This window comes from Arachis duranensis, unplaced genomic scaffold, assembly GCF_000817695.3.
Source record: "Arachis duranensis cultivar V14167 unplaced genomic scaffold, aradu.V14167.gnm2.J7QH unplaced_Scaffold_232525, whole genome shotgun sequence".
Taxonomy (NCBI): Eukaryota; Viridiplantae; Streptophyta; class Magnoliopsida; order Fabales; family Fabaceae; genus Arachis; species Arachis duranensis.
The window spans coordinates 534,524-548,107 of NW_026264851.1; the positions used below are offsets into that span (position 1 = coordinate 534,524).

The 13,584-nt window shown below is 42.6% G+C and overlaps 1 protein-coding gene and 1 pseudogene across 2 annotated transcripts; one reads left to right on the plus strand and one right to left on the minus strand.

Moving 5' to 3' along the window:
- The window catches only part of LOC127744097 (protein STRICTOSIDINE SYNTHASE-LIKE 3-like), a 5,031-nt pseudogene extending 2,894 nt beyond the window's left edge, over nucleotides 1-2,137 (plus strand).
- Nucleotides 2,138-2,838: 701 nt separating this feature from the next.
- LOC107462064 (fasciclin-like arabinogalactan protein 15) lies at nucleotides 2,839-5,752 on the minus strand. Of its 2 annotated transcripts, none has more exons than XM_052256440.1 (3): nucleotides 4,162-5,752; nucleotides 3,549-3,673; nucleotides 2,839-3,256 (listed from the first exon to the last, which is right to left on the minus strand). In XM_052256440.1, the coding sequence occupies exons 1-2, from the start codon at nucleotides 5,477-5,479 to the stop codon at nucleotides 3,600-3,602; spliced, it is 1,392 nt and encodes a 463-aa protein (XP_052112400.1). In that variant the 5' UTR covers nucleotides 5,480-5,752; the 3' UTR covers nucleotides 2,839-3,256; nucleotides 3,549-3,599. The 2 variants fall into 2 exon arrangements, with proteins under 2 accessions (XP_052112400.1, XP_015936111.1); XM_016080625.3 differs by having other exon boundaries at nucleotides 2,839-3,264; nucleotides 4,162-5,619.
- Between the last annotated feature and the right edge of the window lie 7,832 nt (nucleotides 5,753-13,584).

Below are 13,584 nucleotides of genomic sequence, written 5' to 3' on the forward strand. Positions count from 1 at the left end.
CGTCTTACAAAATTCCAAGCTTATGTTTGTGTGAACCAAGTTCACGGACCAGAGAGCATTGCCTTTGATCCCCTTGGTCGCGGCCCTTACACCGGTGTGGCCGACGGAAGGATTCTCTTCTGGAATGGACACTCTTGGACTCATTTTGCTTACACCTCTCCGAACAGGTCACACTACTACTCTTCCTTCTTCTGACCAATATGTTTAAAGAAATATTTTAGTTGCCGTTAATTTTATGGGAAGTTGATAACTGAAAGTCATTAAATGATTTGACAAGTTTGACTAAATTATCATTTAATAACTCTCGACTATCAATCGCACATGAGTTTTTACTTTAAATAACATTACTCTTCCCGAATCATAAATGAAAAATGACTAAAAACGACTATATTTAGAATATGTAAACAAACGTATAAGAATTTTGACTTAGAATAAAATTTGTCCATTTTTTTTTATCTATTTTAATAAAAGTAACATTGAAATTAGAGATACAAAACGGTGTTTCTTTGAATTGTCTAAGATATAGATGATCTAATAGACATTGTGTACATAATTTGTTGGTGCATAAGTTTTTTGTGGTTGAGTATTACTCTGAATGTTGGACACAGATCAGAAGTATGTAATCCTAAGGAATGTGCAACATTACATAGTTATGTGAACAGTGAGCACATATGTGGAAGGCCTTTGGGCCTGAGGTCTGACAAGAGAACAGGTGATTTGTACATTGCAGATGCATATTTTGGGCTGATGAAGGTTGGGCCTGAGGGTGGCCCAGCAATATCTCTTGCAACTGAGGCTGAAGGAGTGCCACTAAGGTTCACCAATGACGTAGACATTGATGCACATGGAAATGTTTATTTTACGGATAGCAGCTCTTACTATCAGAGGAGGTAACTACTAACCGGGTTTATGAATGTTATTAGTCTTTTTCACCATTTGAAATTGATACATTTTCTAAAAGGTGACTATATAATCTTCATGTGAAAATAATATCTAATATGTCGATACATATTATGTTAAGTAATTTATTCAAATATATCAAGTCCTCTAACGAGTTTCGATTATCATTTCTATGTTAAGACATCTTCATGTAAGTGGTCACCTTCTAAAAGAATGTAACAAAGAAGGAAGAGAAATACATTGTGTTTATTTTGTTTTGTATGCTGAGACGACACACATTATATCATTTGTTTGCACAGATTTTCACACTGTATTGGTTGTTAATGCTGACATTGTGGATGCAGAAATTTCCTTCAGCTCATGTTGTGATCTCTGGCGAGCATAGTGGTAGGATTTTTAAATATGACCCTGCCACTAAGGAAACCAGTGTTTTGGTGAGGAACATTAAGTTCCCAAATGGCATTTCCTTAAGCAAAGATGGTTCCTTCTTTGTTTATACCGAGAGCTCGATTGGCAGGTTAATCTAATGATCACATAATTAAGTAGAATCCACATCTCATTCAATGGTAATTGACGACATATAAATCGATACAACGTTTCAATTTCATGCATGAGTATACAGCAACATGATTTTTCTTTTGGTGAAAACTCACATGCACTTATCTTTACGTGAAATTGATATCTTGATAGTTGAAAACCGTTAAATAATTTGACATATTTAATTAAATTTACATCTAATAGTCTTCAATTATCACCTTTATATACGAAGACAACTACTCATGAGTATTCACCTTTTCTTTTTATGTATTACAACACTATAGGTTAAGCAAGTACGGGATAAAAGGAGAGAAAGCTGGTACCAATCACCAATGAGATCTTTGCTATCCTACCTGGATTTCCGGATAATGTGAGAGTCAATAAAGATGGTGACTTTTGGGTGGCTATCATATGTAGAAGGAATATGTATAGCTATATGAATTCTCTGTACCCAAGGATGAGAAAAGTGTTACTCAAGCTACCTATTCCATCAAATATTCATTTCATGATGATAATTGGAGGCAAGCTTCGTGCAGTAGCGGTTAAATATAACCATCAAGGGAAACTTGTGCAGATACTGGAGGACAGTGAGGGTAAAGTTGTCAAAGAATTGAGTGAGGTTGAAGAGAAGGATGGTAAACTCTGGATGGGAAGTGTTATGGTGGCTTATATAGCTGTTTACAATTTGACAAGAAGCTAAAACTTAAATAGCTGTCAAACATTAAAGCTCATTTTATTCTAATAACAAGACAAAATACTGAAAATAAGACACAAAATATAGAAATATAAAATTAGTATTTTTATATTTTGTTTAGTGATAAATTAAGATGAATAATAAAAGTTTAATTTATTCTTATTTTTTTATTTAAAAAATTGAAAAGAAAAATATAATAATTAAAAATATAAATATAAAAAATTAATAAGAATAATAAAATAAAAAATAAAAAATTAATTGTGTTTTTTATTAGTGTCTGTGCTATGACACAAAATTCACTAATTTAATATTTCGTGACACTATATCTGTTTATATCTCATATGCCAAACATAATTTTACATTTGTGTGTTCTTATCTCAGACTTAATATCCCACACCTGTAAACAAACGCAGCAAACGCAGCCTGACAGTTGGAATAGTTTACCCTGGACTACTTCAGAGAAGTAGAACCATTATGCTGTTTTAGGGTTTTCTTTTCTTTTCTTTTCTGGCCCATTACATTGTATAGTTTGATCTGACCTTGTTAGTTGTTACTAAAATAAAATAATCACCATTGTCAAAAAGAATAGGAAAGCCACATAAGTATTGAATTTGAACCTCAGATAAATGTTATTGCTTACCCCCATTTATCATTTACGTTTTACATTCTAAATGTAATTCCTTGATCACCTTTGCCAAAACAATTACTTTCGAAATCCTTGATGAATTAAGTAAAGGGAAGGGGGAAAAAAAGGAAAAAAGGATGAATAAGAGACATCATTACAGTAAAGAATTATCATTTTTTTTTTCTTCTTATTTGCTTTTGACTGTATTTCCATTTCTTCAGTAAAATTCTGAACCAACACATGTCTACTAGAAAATTCCATGCCTTGTTGAACAGAAAACAACCTTTAAATCCCACCAACACAACCACCTATGAAATTGGATTGAATATAGATACAAATCTGCACTATAATGTGTGACAAGGAGACTAGAGAGAAGCCTGAACCCAAATCGAATAGGTGAAAAGAGAAAATGGCAAAACAAAACTGTGGGAAATTCACACTCGTAGCAGCTATCATCGAAGAAGGCCTTCACCTTGATGACTTTACATCTTTGATCAATCCTGTGCAGCTGCAATCAAAGCATGTGCAGCAATACGTAGAAAATTAAGCTAGATTTCAGATTTAAATGCCATTAGGCAAGCAAGAAACCAGAAGAAACAAAGTGTCATGGAGAAGAGGGAAAAACCACAGTAGTCTTAGAGTCTATTAGACATTAATCAATCTAGTCCTACTATAAGAGTGAAGTACTCATTGTACAAATCAAGCATAAGAAAGAAATAAATCTTTCTGTTATTACCTAATAAAATTTTATTTAATTAGCTAATGGCATAAGATAGGGAGTTGTAATCTCACTTTCTAGTTTGAAACAATCTTGATAGCCAAAGGAGAGGGCAAAGGTTGGCTTCATTGACAAGAGGTGAATCTAGAATGTTGACGGACGGTTCCAAGCATCCAGCATGCTGCTTCAAGCAATTTTCCTGCACGTGATATTATTCAATTTAATAAGCTATGAAGTATCATCAAAATGTAAAAACCACCAGTCAGACCCTAGATAGATAACTTCTCTATGTTTGAGTCTCAAGCAATTTGATTTGAGTAGGAAATCAAGAGATGAATAAATATAGAAAAGTGAGCAAGCTTTAAGAACTTAAAAAGACATGATAGTAATACTGTGCTTTGACCCTAAGGTTAAAACACAATATAACATAACATACTATACTTTGATCTTAAGTCCTAAGGTGAAGCAATAATTCACATTCTCCTAAGTCAAACGTCAATGTTTGAGGCAGTCCAAAATCAACATCATGAATTAAAAATTAAAATCACCGATGTTAACCCAAACCACAAAAGTTCAATAACACCACAACAAAACCAGCCCCACACTACAAAATCCCACTCCAGCCAAACAAATGATCTTTCAACACATTAATTAAACATAAAACAAAGAAAGAAACGATTTACATACCTCTTCTATGCTTGACAACGACCTTAACGGGTTGACCCGTCCGATTCCCGTTCTTGACCCGACCCGTCACCGTCTCCTCTCCTTCTTCCATCGGAAACAAAACCCCGTCAATCCCCTGAACAGAGATTCTTCCATCGGTATATATATCAGGATCGAACAAATAAGCCGAACCGCCACCTTTTCCGAACCGCACCGAACCATCAGCCTCCACCGCCACCACCTTATGCGGCAACCGCAGCGTATCGTACCTAACCTTCCCGAACCTTCTAACAGCATTGTACATGCTCTCTTCTGTTTGGTACTCCGGTATCAGATGGTAGTACATTATCTGCTCCGGTGCCCCCGGTTCACTGAGTTGCTCCGTCGTAAGCTTGGCCATAGCCTCGTCGTTCGGCGCAAGGACGGTGAGGACGTAACCCTCTGACACCAAGCGTCCCATCTCCGTGGCCAGTGACGTTAGGTTTACGAGAATGTCCGCCATCTCGTTGTACCCTCCGTAGTGGATTAGCGTGTGGATGAAGTCCCTCACCTGAGACTCACCGTCGAAGTGCCCGTGGTGGCCTCCAGGTGCCGGTGCCGACGCCGGAGCTAGTGACGGTCCCGGTGCCAGCGCCTCATAGATCGGGAGTGAGGGTTTTGAGCCCGGAGGCTTTTCTTTCGGGTCGAGCTTCTTAACCCGGTTGGTTCTCGGATCGATTTCGGGAGCTGGCTCGGGTTTCACGGCGGCAATCGAGCGAAGACTGCGGCGGCGGTTGAAGTAATCTTGTACGGAACGTGGAATGAGAAGGCCGTTAACCCCATGGATGATACCATCGGGCCGGGTAACATCATCGGGACGGGTTATCTTGACCCGATCGACTGTCCATTCTTTGGATGTGGAATTCGTCTGAAGGCGAATGGGTTCGGACGATAGCGTGTTGAATCGGGTCGACCCGAATCTATATTGGGATGAAATTCGGGTTGGGAGGATGTGGAAGAGAATGAGGGCTTGGAGGGAATGGAGATTAGCTGGTTCGAGAAGGAAGCGTTTGAAGAAAGAATCAAGGTTTGATTCTAAGGCTTGGTTGGTGGGTGCGAAGATTGTGATGTTGTGTGTGGCTACGGCTTCTTCGAGTGTTTGAAGGAGCATGGCTTTTTCTATGAGCTCCGCGAGCTCTGTGTAATGGGAGTCCAGAAGAGCCACAAGGATCGAGTTCGAGTTTATCTGAGTCGTTGATAACAATGATGGTGACGCCAGCAACCTCGGATTCGTGTTCTCCGAGAATCCCACACCAAAGAATAAGAAGAAGAGAAGAAGAAGCAGATGGGTGAAATCCATGAAGCTGGATGAAGGAAGAATGCTAATGCATGCTTTGGTTTGTGTTAGTGTTATAGTTTTCTTTTGTTTTGTTTTATTGAGGTTTTTGCGTTTAATGGAAGGGAGGTGGCGGTAATTCTTTTACCGCTTTAGCGCCCAATGAATTAACTTAATTAAGTCAAAGTAAAATGTGTCGGTTGCATTGAGAAAAAAGCCACCAGTAATAAAGTATTAGCTGCGGTTAGGAGGGATAAACATGTTGCTTAAGAGAGACTAATGACGAGTTAGTATAACTGTGTGTCTTTGCATGGGGGGTATAGTCAGCGGTGAGTTCCAATGTTCCATAGGAAAACTAGCCTAGTGGCTACTACTACTAGTGCTTGCTAAGAAGATGGAGTAGTACTGCAACACTTTAATTATTATTACTAGTATTATTGTTTAGTGGTGACTGGTGGTCCCTAATTCGCATTGGGTTCTCTTTCTCTCTCCAAATCATTGTCATTGGCTCATTGCTATGGATTATCGAATAATCGAGTATTGCTTAGTGTATAATTTTTGTTTTTTTTAAGGGTAAAATAGAAAAAGTTTTACATTTTTTTCCAAGCAACATTAATGTACAATATCATATTGAATGAGCAACTCTTTCCAAGTTTGGTTAAAAGTTAAAAAATGTTCAATGGTTGTACAAACTAAAAAAAATAGTAGCATTATTTATTGTTCTGCAAGAATTTATTTGCTGAGCTGTTTCCGCCATCAAGTCAGTGTTATGATTGTCTGTGACTGAATCACTGAATCATATTGAGCGGCCAACAAAAATGGAACATAGTTTTTAGTTTTTTACAGAACCACGGGGTCACATTAATAAATTATGATAAGCAAAATATGCGTTATTTAAATTGTTGACGTTAATAATTGTTCATACCCTGGCCCAACGATAAAGGCCCAGGTTGAGTCTCACAGTATACCGACCTTCCTCTAAGAAGTCGTGCTCCCTACGACTTGCCCTAACGAATTCGGAAGCAGAGATTAGCTGGCAGATAATAACTGCCCCTAAAATCTCTCAATCCACTTCCAGGAGTCATATTGTAACCTCCCTAAGATAAAGGAACGGTTATCCACCTTAAAAGGCGGAACTACTTCAGCGGTGGTTATTGGTTCACCACTATAAATACCCTGACACCCCTCAGGTATCTCTAAGCCCAATACTCTCTAGACCTGCTTACACCCTTGCTAACTTAGGCATCGGAGTGTCTCTGCAGGTACCACCCCCCATTCACACGCGAGCACAAGTCGGACGGAACCTCCCGAGCTGCGTACCTACCCGGAGTTCTCATCCATCGCACACTTGGGCCGCCAAACGCCATCCGTCATATTAATCTCTGGTTACCTACCGTAACATTGGCGCCGTTGCCGGGGACCCGCGAGATCATCCCTCGATGGCGGATAGATCCCACGAAGAAGGCCATGCCGAAACAGATTCTGAACAAGAGAACCTTGATATGGGTAATGGCAATGAAGACAACGACCAACACAGAGAGGGTACCTCCGGAGTAAAGAATCCAAAGGTAAATTCCTCAGATGGGCGTGAATCAGAAAAGGACGGACCATCCCACATAGCTGAACTAATGGGATTGGTCCATAGCCGCCTGGAGCAATTGGAAAAAGTTCCGAGGAACTTCAAAAGCCCTGATATGGACCTCTATGATGGAACCACGGATCCGAAGCATCATCTAAGTAACTTTAAAAGTCGGATGTATCTAGCCGATGCCTCCGACGCTACGAGATGCAAGGCATTCCCGACCACTTTATCGAAAGCAGCAATGAAGTGGTTCGATAGCCTTCTCGCGAGATCCATCACCAGCTTTGAAGACCTCTCAAGGAAGTTCTTGATGAGGTTCTCAATTCAGAAGGATAAAGTAAAACATGCACCGAGCCTCCTGGGAATAAAACAGGAGGTCGGAGAACCTCTACGAGCCTATATGGAAAGGTTCAATAAAGCATGTTTGGAGATCCAAGACCTGCCCACAGAGGCAGTCATAATGGGGTTAGTCAATGGGCTCAGAGAAGGTCCCTTCTCACAATCCATATCAAAAAGACACCCCGTTTCTCTAAGTGATGTACAAGAAAGGACCGAGAAGTACATCAACATGGAAGAGAATGCAAAATTAAGGGACCTGAGTTGGCGACCTGGACCCACTTCCTCATCCAAGGAGAGGGAAAGGGAAGCCAAGAAGAAAGAAGAACTCGGTCTCGAAAGGCCCAGGAAATATCACTCTTATACTCCTCTAAAAACCTCTTTAGTGGACGTATACAGAGAGATTTGCCACACTGAAAGGCTTCCACCCCCTAGACCTATTAAAAATAAAAAAGGGGGAAGCCGCGACGATTATTGCGAGTACCATAAGATATATGGTCACTCCACTAACGACTGCTACGACCTTAAGAATGTGATAGAAAAGCTGGCTAGAGAAGGTCGGCTAGATAGATATCTCATAGAAAGGTCGGACGGTCACGGAAAGAGAAAGCGAGATGACATGGATAGAAGAGATCCACCTCCACAGACCCCAGAGAGACATATCCACATGATCTCAGGAGGGTTTGCAGGAGGTGGAATCACCAAATCTTCTCGCAAAAGACATCTCAAAAGAATCTATCAGGTCGGGGATGAGACACCCGACTTCCCTACTATATCATTCACAAAAGAGGATGGGCAAGGGATAATCCCCGGGCATGATGATCCCGTGGTGATAACTATAATCCTAGCCAACGCCCATCTCCACAGAACCCTAGTAGACCAAGGAAGTTCGGCGGACATCCTTTTCAAGCCCGCCTTCGACAAGCTAGGGTTAGATGCAAAAGAGTTGAGAGCCTACCCTGACACCCTATATGGGTTAGGGGATACGCCAATAAAACCACTGGGATTTTTACCCCTTCACACCACTTTTGGAAGAGGGGAAAAATCAAGGACTCTGAGCATAGACTTCATAGTCATCGACGAAGGGTCAGCCTACAATGCCTTAATCGGCAGGACTACCCTTAATCGCCTCGGAGCAGTGGTATCCACTCCCCACCTTTGCATGAAATTCCCGACTTCAGGAGGAATAGCAACGGTAAGGGGAGATCAAAAATTGGCAAGGAAGTGCTACAACGAAAGCCTAAATCTGAGAGGAAAGGGCAAAGAAGTCCACACCATAGAGCTAGGCGGCACAAGAACCAGAGAAGAGTTGCGACCCCAACCGGGAGGAAAAACCGAGGAGATACAAGTCGGCGAGGAGGAAGGAAAAAACACTTACATAGGAGCCAACCTAGGGGAAACCCTAAAACAAAGGTTGGGTGAACTCCTAAGAGCTAATTCCGACCTCTTCGCCTGGAAGGCTTCCGACATGCCCGGGATTGATCCCGAGCTCATGTCCCACAGGCTCTCGGTTTACCCAGGGTCCCGACCTGTACAGCAAAGAAGACGCAAGCTCGGCCCAGAGCGAGCCTCAATAGTGGAGGAACAAGTACGGGCGCTCCTAGAGATCGTTTTGGTAAAAAAGTCAAATGGGAAGTGGAGAATGTGCACCGACTATATCGATCTCAACAAAGCTTGCCCAAAAGATCCTTATCCGCTCCCAAATATCGACACACTGGTAGATGCCTCCTCTGGATACAAATACCTCTCCTTCATGGACGCCTACTCGGGATATAACCAAATCCCGATGCATGAACCCGACCAGGAGAAAACATCGTTCATCACACCAAGAGCCAACTATTGCTACGTGGTCATGCCATTCGGGCTCAAGAATGCAGGAGCCACGTATCAAAGGCTGATGAACAAAGTGTTTTCCCCCCATCTAGGGACCCTAATGGAGGTATACGTCGACGACATGTTAGTAAAAACCAAGCAAGAAGTCGACCTCTTAACCGACCTCTCACAAGTCTTCAACACTATAAGGTTGCATGGGATGAGGCTAAATCCCGCAAAATGCGCCTTCGCGGTAGAAGCAGGAAAATTTCTAGGATTTATGCTAACACAAAGAGGGATTGAAGCCAATCCCGACAAATGCAGAGCCATCCTAGAAATGAAAAGCCCGACTTGTTTGAGAGAGGTCCAACAGCTCAATGGCCGACTTGCAGCCCTCTCCAGATTTTTGGCGGGATCGGCACTGAATTCCCTTCCACTATTTTCTTTATTGAGGAAGGGATGCCAATTTGAATGGACTTCGGAATGCGAGGAGGCGTTCCAGGAGTTCAAAAGATTCCTAAGCCAACCTCCTATCTTGACCCGACCAGTACCAGGAAAAGACCTCGTCCTGTACCTATCCGTGGCAAACAGGGCTGTCTCATCAGCCCTGATCAGAGAAGATGAGGTCGGGCAGCACCCGGTCTACTTTATCAGTAAGGTCCTACAAGGCCCTGAACTAAGGTACCACAAACTAGAGAAGTTTGCCTACTCCTTAGTGATAGCCTCACGAAGGCTACGACCTTACTTTCAGGCTCACACAATAAGAGTCCGTACGAACCAACCCATGAAGCAAATCCTCGAGAAGACGGATGTTGCAGGGAGAATGGTTCAATGGGCGATCGAGCTCTCCGAGTTTGATCTGAGATACGAAACTCGGACAGCAATTAAAGCCCAATGCCTTGCCGACTTCATTGCAGAATATGCCGGTGAACAAGAGGAAAAGCCGACTACATGGGAGCTCTATGTAGACGGGTCCTCCAACAAGACAGGGAGCGGCGCGGGCATAATATTGGTAGATGGAAAAGGAACCCAGATAGAGGTCTCCTTAAAATTCGAATTTCCGGCTTCAAATAATCAGGCAGAATATGAAGCCTTGATTGCCGGATTAAAGTTAGCAGAAGAAGTTGGCGCCACAAAGGTGATGGTCTATAGCGGCTCACAGGTGGTGACTTCCCAAATAAGCGGAGAATATCAGGCAAAGGATCCCAATATGGAGAGGTACTTAGAAAAAACCTTGGAGCACCTTGGGCACTTTGCGGAAACCGAGGTCAAACACATAACTCGGGATCTAAATAGCAGAGCGGATGCCCTATCCAAGTTGGCAAGTACCAAACCAGGAGGAAACAACAGAAGCCTGATCCAAGAAACTCTCCAAGAGCCCTCGGTGTCAAAAATAAAGAATGAACAAAAGGTGCTTGAAGTAGTCGGATTAAACCTCGGATGGATGAATCCTTTAGTCGAATACCTGAAATTCGACATCCTCCCCAAGGAGGAGAAAGAAGCTAAAAGGATCCGAAGGGAAGCACAACATTATACTTTGGTAAGAAATGTCCTTTACAGAAGAGGAATATCAACACCATTGCTAAAGTGCGTACCGACCTCAAGAACCACCGAGGTGTTGGAAGAGGTACATAGTGGGATCTGCGGAAACCATCTCGGAGCAAGGTCGCTGGCCAGAAAAATAATCCGAGCAGGATTCTATTGGCCGACCTTGCAGAAAGATGCCACAGACTTTGTGAAAAAATGCCAACCATGCCAGATGCATGCGAATTTTCACGTAGCTCCACCAGAAGAGCTTATCAGTATCACTTCCCCCTGGCCTTTCGCAAAATGGGGAATGGATTTGTTAGGTCCTTTTCCCCAAGCGCCAGGACAAATCAGGTACTTGATCGTGGGAATAGATTACTTCACAAAGTGGATAGAAGCAGAACCATTAGCCACTATCACCGCTCAAAGAAGTCGCCGGTTCCTCTACAAAAACATCATCACAAGGTATGGAATACCTTATTCCATCACCACAGATAATGGAACCCAATTCACCGACGCCACCTTCAGAAGTCTGGTAGCCAGTATGAAAATCAAACATCAATTCACCTCGGTAGACCACCCACAAGCCAACGGGCAAGCCGAGGTAGCTAACAAAGTCATACTGGCAGGACTGAAGAAGAGATTACAGGAAGCAAAGGGAGCTTGGGCTGACGAGCTCCCCCAAGTGCTATGGGCTTATAGGACAACCCCCCAATCCGCCACAGGAGAAACGCCCTTCCGACTAGTCTACGACGTAGAAGCCATGATTCCAATAGAAATCAATGAGCAAAGCCCAAGGGTAATTCTCCATGATGAGGTCGGAAATGTACAGGGGCACAAAGAGGAGCTCGACTTGCTCCCCGAAGTCCGAGAAGATGCCCAGATAAGAGAAGCAGCATTAAAGCAAAGAATGACTACCAGAGATAAGAGAAGCGGCATTAAAGCAAAGGATGACTACTAGATACAACAAGAAAGTCATTCGAAGAGCTTTTGTCCTGGATGATCTGGTCCTCATCAGAAACGACATTGGAGTCAACAAATCAGGAGAAGGAAAGCTCGCCGCAAATTGGAAAGGGCCATACAAAATCAAGGAAGTGTTAGGGAAAGGTTATTATAAAATAACCGACCTAGACGGCACTGAGCTACCAAGGTCGTGGCATGCTTGTAATATGAAAAGGTACTACAGTTAGAAGCGAACTCTACTCCCTGATGTACTCTTTTCCCAGCTTCATGATTTTTTCCCAAAAAAGGGTTTTTTCTGGAGAGGGGTTTTTAACGAGGCATCATAGTAGAGGCTAAGGGAAAACATACTGTCAAGACCCTTGGTAGCAAAAAGGTACCTTCCCAATTAATAAAGATCTCTTTTACAATATCTCTCTTAATATCCTCCTTTATTTTTTATAAGTCTTTCTACGAAACGCGCCGACTTAAGCTCGACAAAATGTGAAAATCCCATGAACCAACCTAACATGGTCGTCAGGATGAAACGACGAGGTACAAGTCGGCGTAAAGAGGTTATATGAGTTGATCGTATTAAACTCGGGAATTATCCGATTCTTAAGTCGAAAGGAAATCCGAGTAAGACAAACTCGAAAGAGCTCCGAGTAAAAGAAAACCGAGCTCCGAGTAGAGGAAAAACGCATCACAAAAATAACCTAAGTCATAAAAACTCACTAAAGCAAAGTTGAGTATAAAGGATAACAAAAGAGATAGGAAAAACCTGAAAAAGCTTAAAGGTCGCATACAAGCCTTTGCACGAAAAAGGCTCGAGAAAACAATGCAAGCTAACAAAAGGTTTTTTCCGAAAAGATCAAACATATCCAAAACAGAAAAGCATGTGCACGCATAAGGTAAATTAAACCCTTATCCAAAAAAGGGCATTTATTTTGTTTAAAACCCTTATCCAAAAAAGGGCACGGACAGGAATATTTTTGTTTACGGCCTTAAAAGGCCAGAAGGAAATTGTTCACAACCACCAACAAATAAATAGAAGTTTAAAAAAGGGGGGACCCACAGGCCGGGCCCCCATATAGCCATAAAAAATAATAGAAGTCATTTTTTGATCGGAGCAGAGGAATCACCACCACCAGGGGAAGCGCCACCAGGACCGGGAGGAGGAGCCGAAGAGGAAGTCGGGGCAAGGATTGAAGAACTCGGAGCATCTTTGGAACGAGGAGGAGACTCAATAATCCTCTGTCCCCGAGTCTTTAGGTCTGACTCGGAAACGACCTCGGGGGCAGGAGGATCAACAATGGCACCATCAATAACCACTTTGTCAGGATGTAGTGGAGAAAGGTCCAGGTCGGGGGCTATAACCCTGACCTGCTCCAAGAAAATTCTCCAAGACTCCTCGGCGCCCTCGGCGATAGAATCCTCCAACTCGGCGTATGCGTTCCGGGAATTCAGCAAGTCCTTCCTCACAGCAACAATATCTTGAAAAAGACTGTGATAGCTCTCTTGCGCTGTTTTCCTCAAATTTGCCTCCAAGGTGCATTGGGCCCGCAGCTTACCCTCCTCCTCCTTAAGGTGATCCCTCTCCTTCCTCAGTCTATCTCTCTCCTCCTTCAATTCTTTCTCATGTTTTTCATAAATGAGAAGTCTCCCCTCCAACTCCTCAACCCTCGAGGATGCCCCCAAAGAGCTGAGGGGAGCCTTCTCAAAAATGTCCAAGAGTTTGTTACAAACACCCGCTGTCCTAAAACTCTCCTCAGCCATGGCGGTAAGGTGGTTTCGAACAGAAACATCATCCATACTTATAAAAGGATAGATGTTCTTTCGGACGAATGCCAAAGCATCCGCCTTAACCCCGCCATCAAAAGAAGAAGAGCCAGACTCTGAAGTCTTGCGCTTCTTCTTCTCGGGCTCGGAGAGA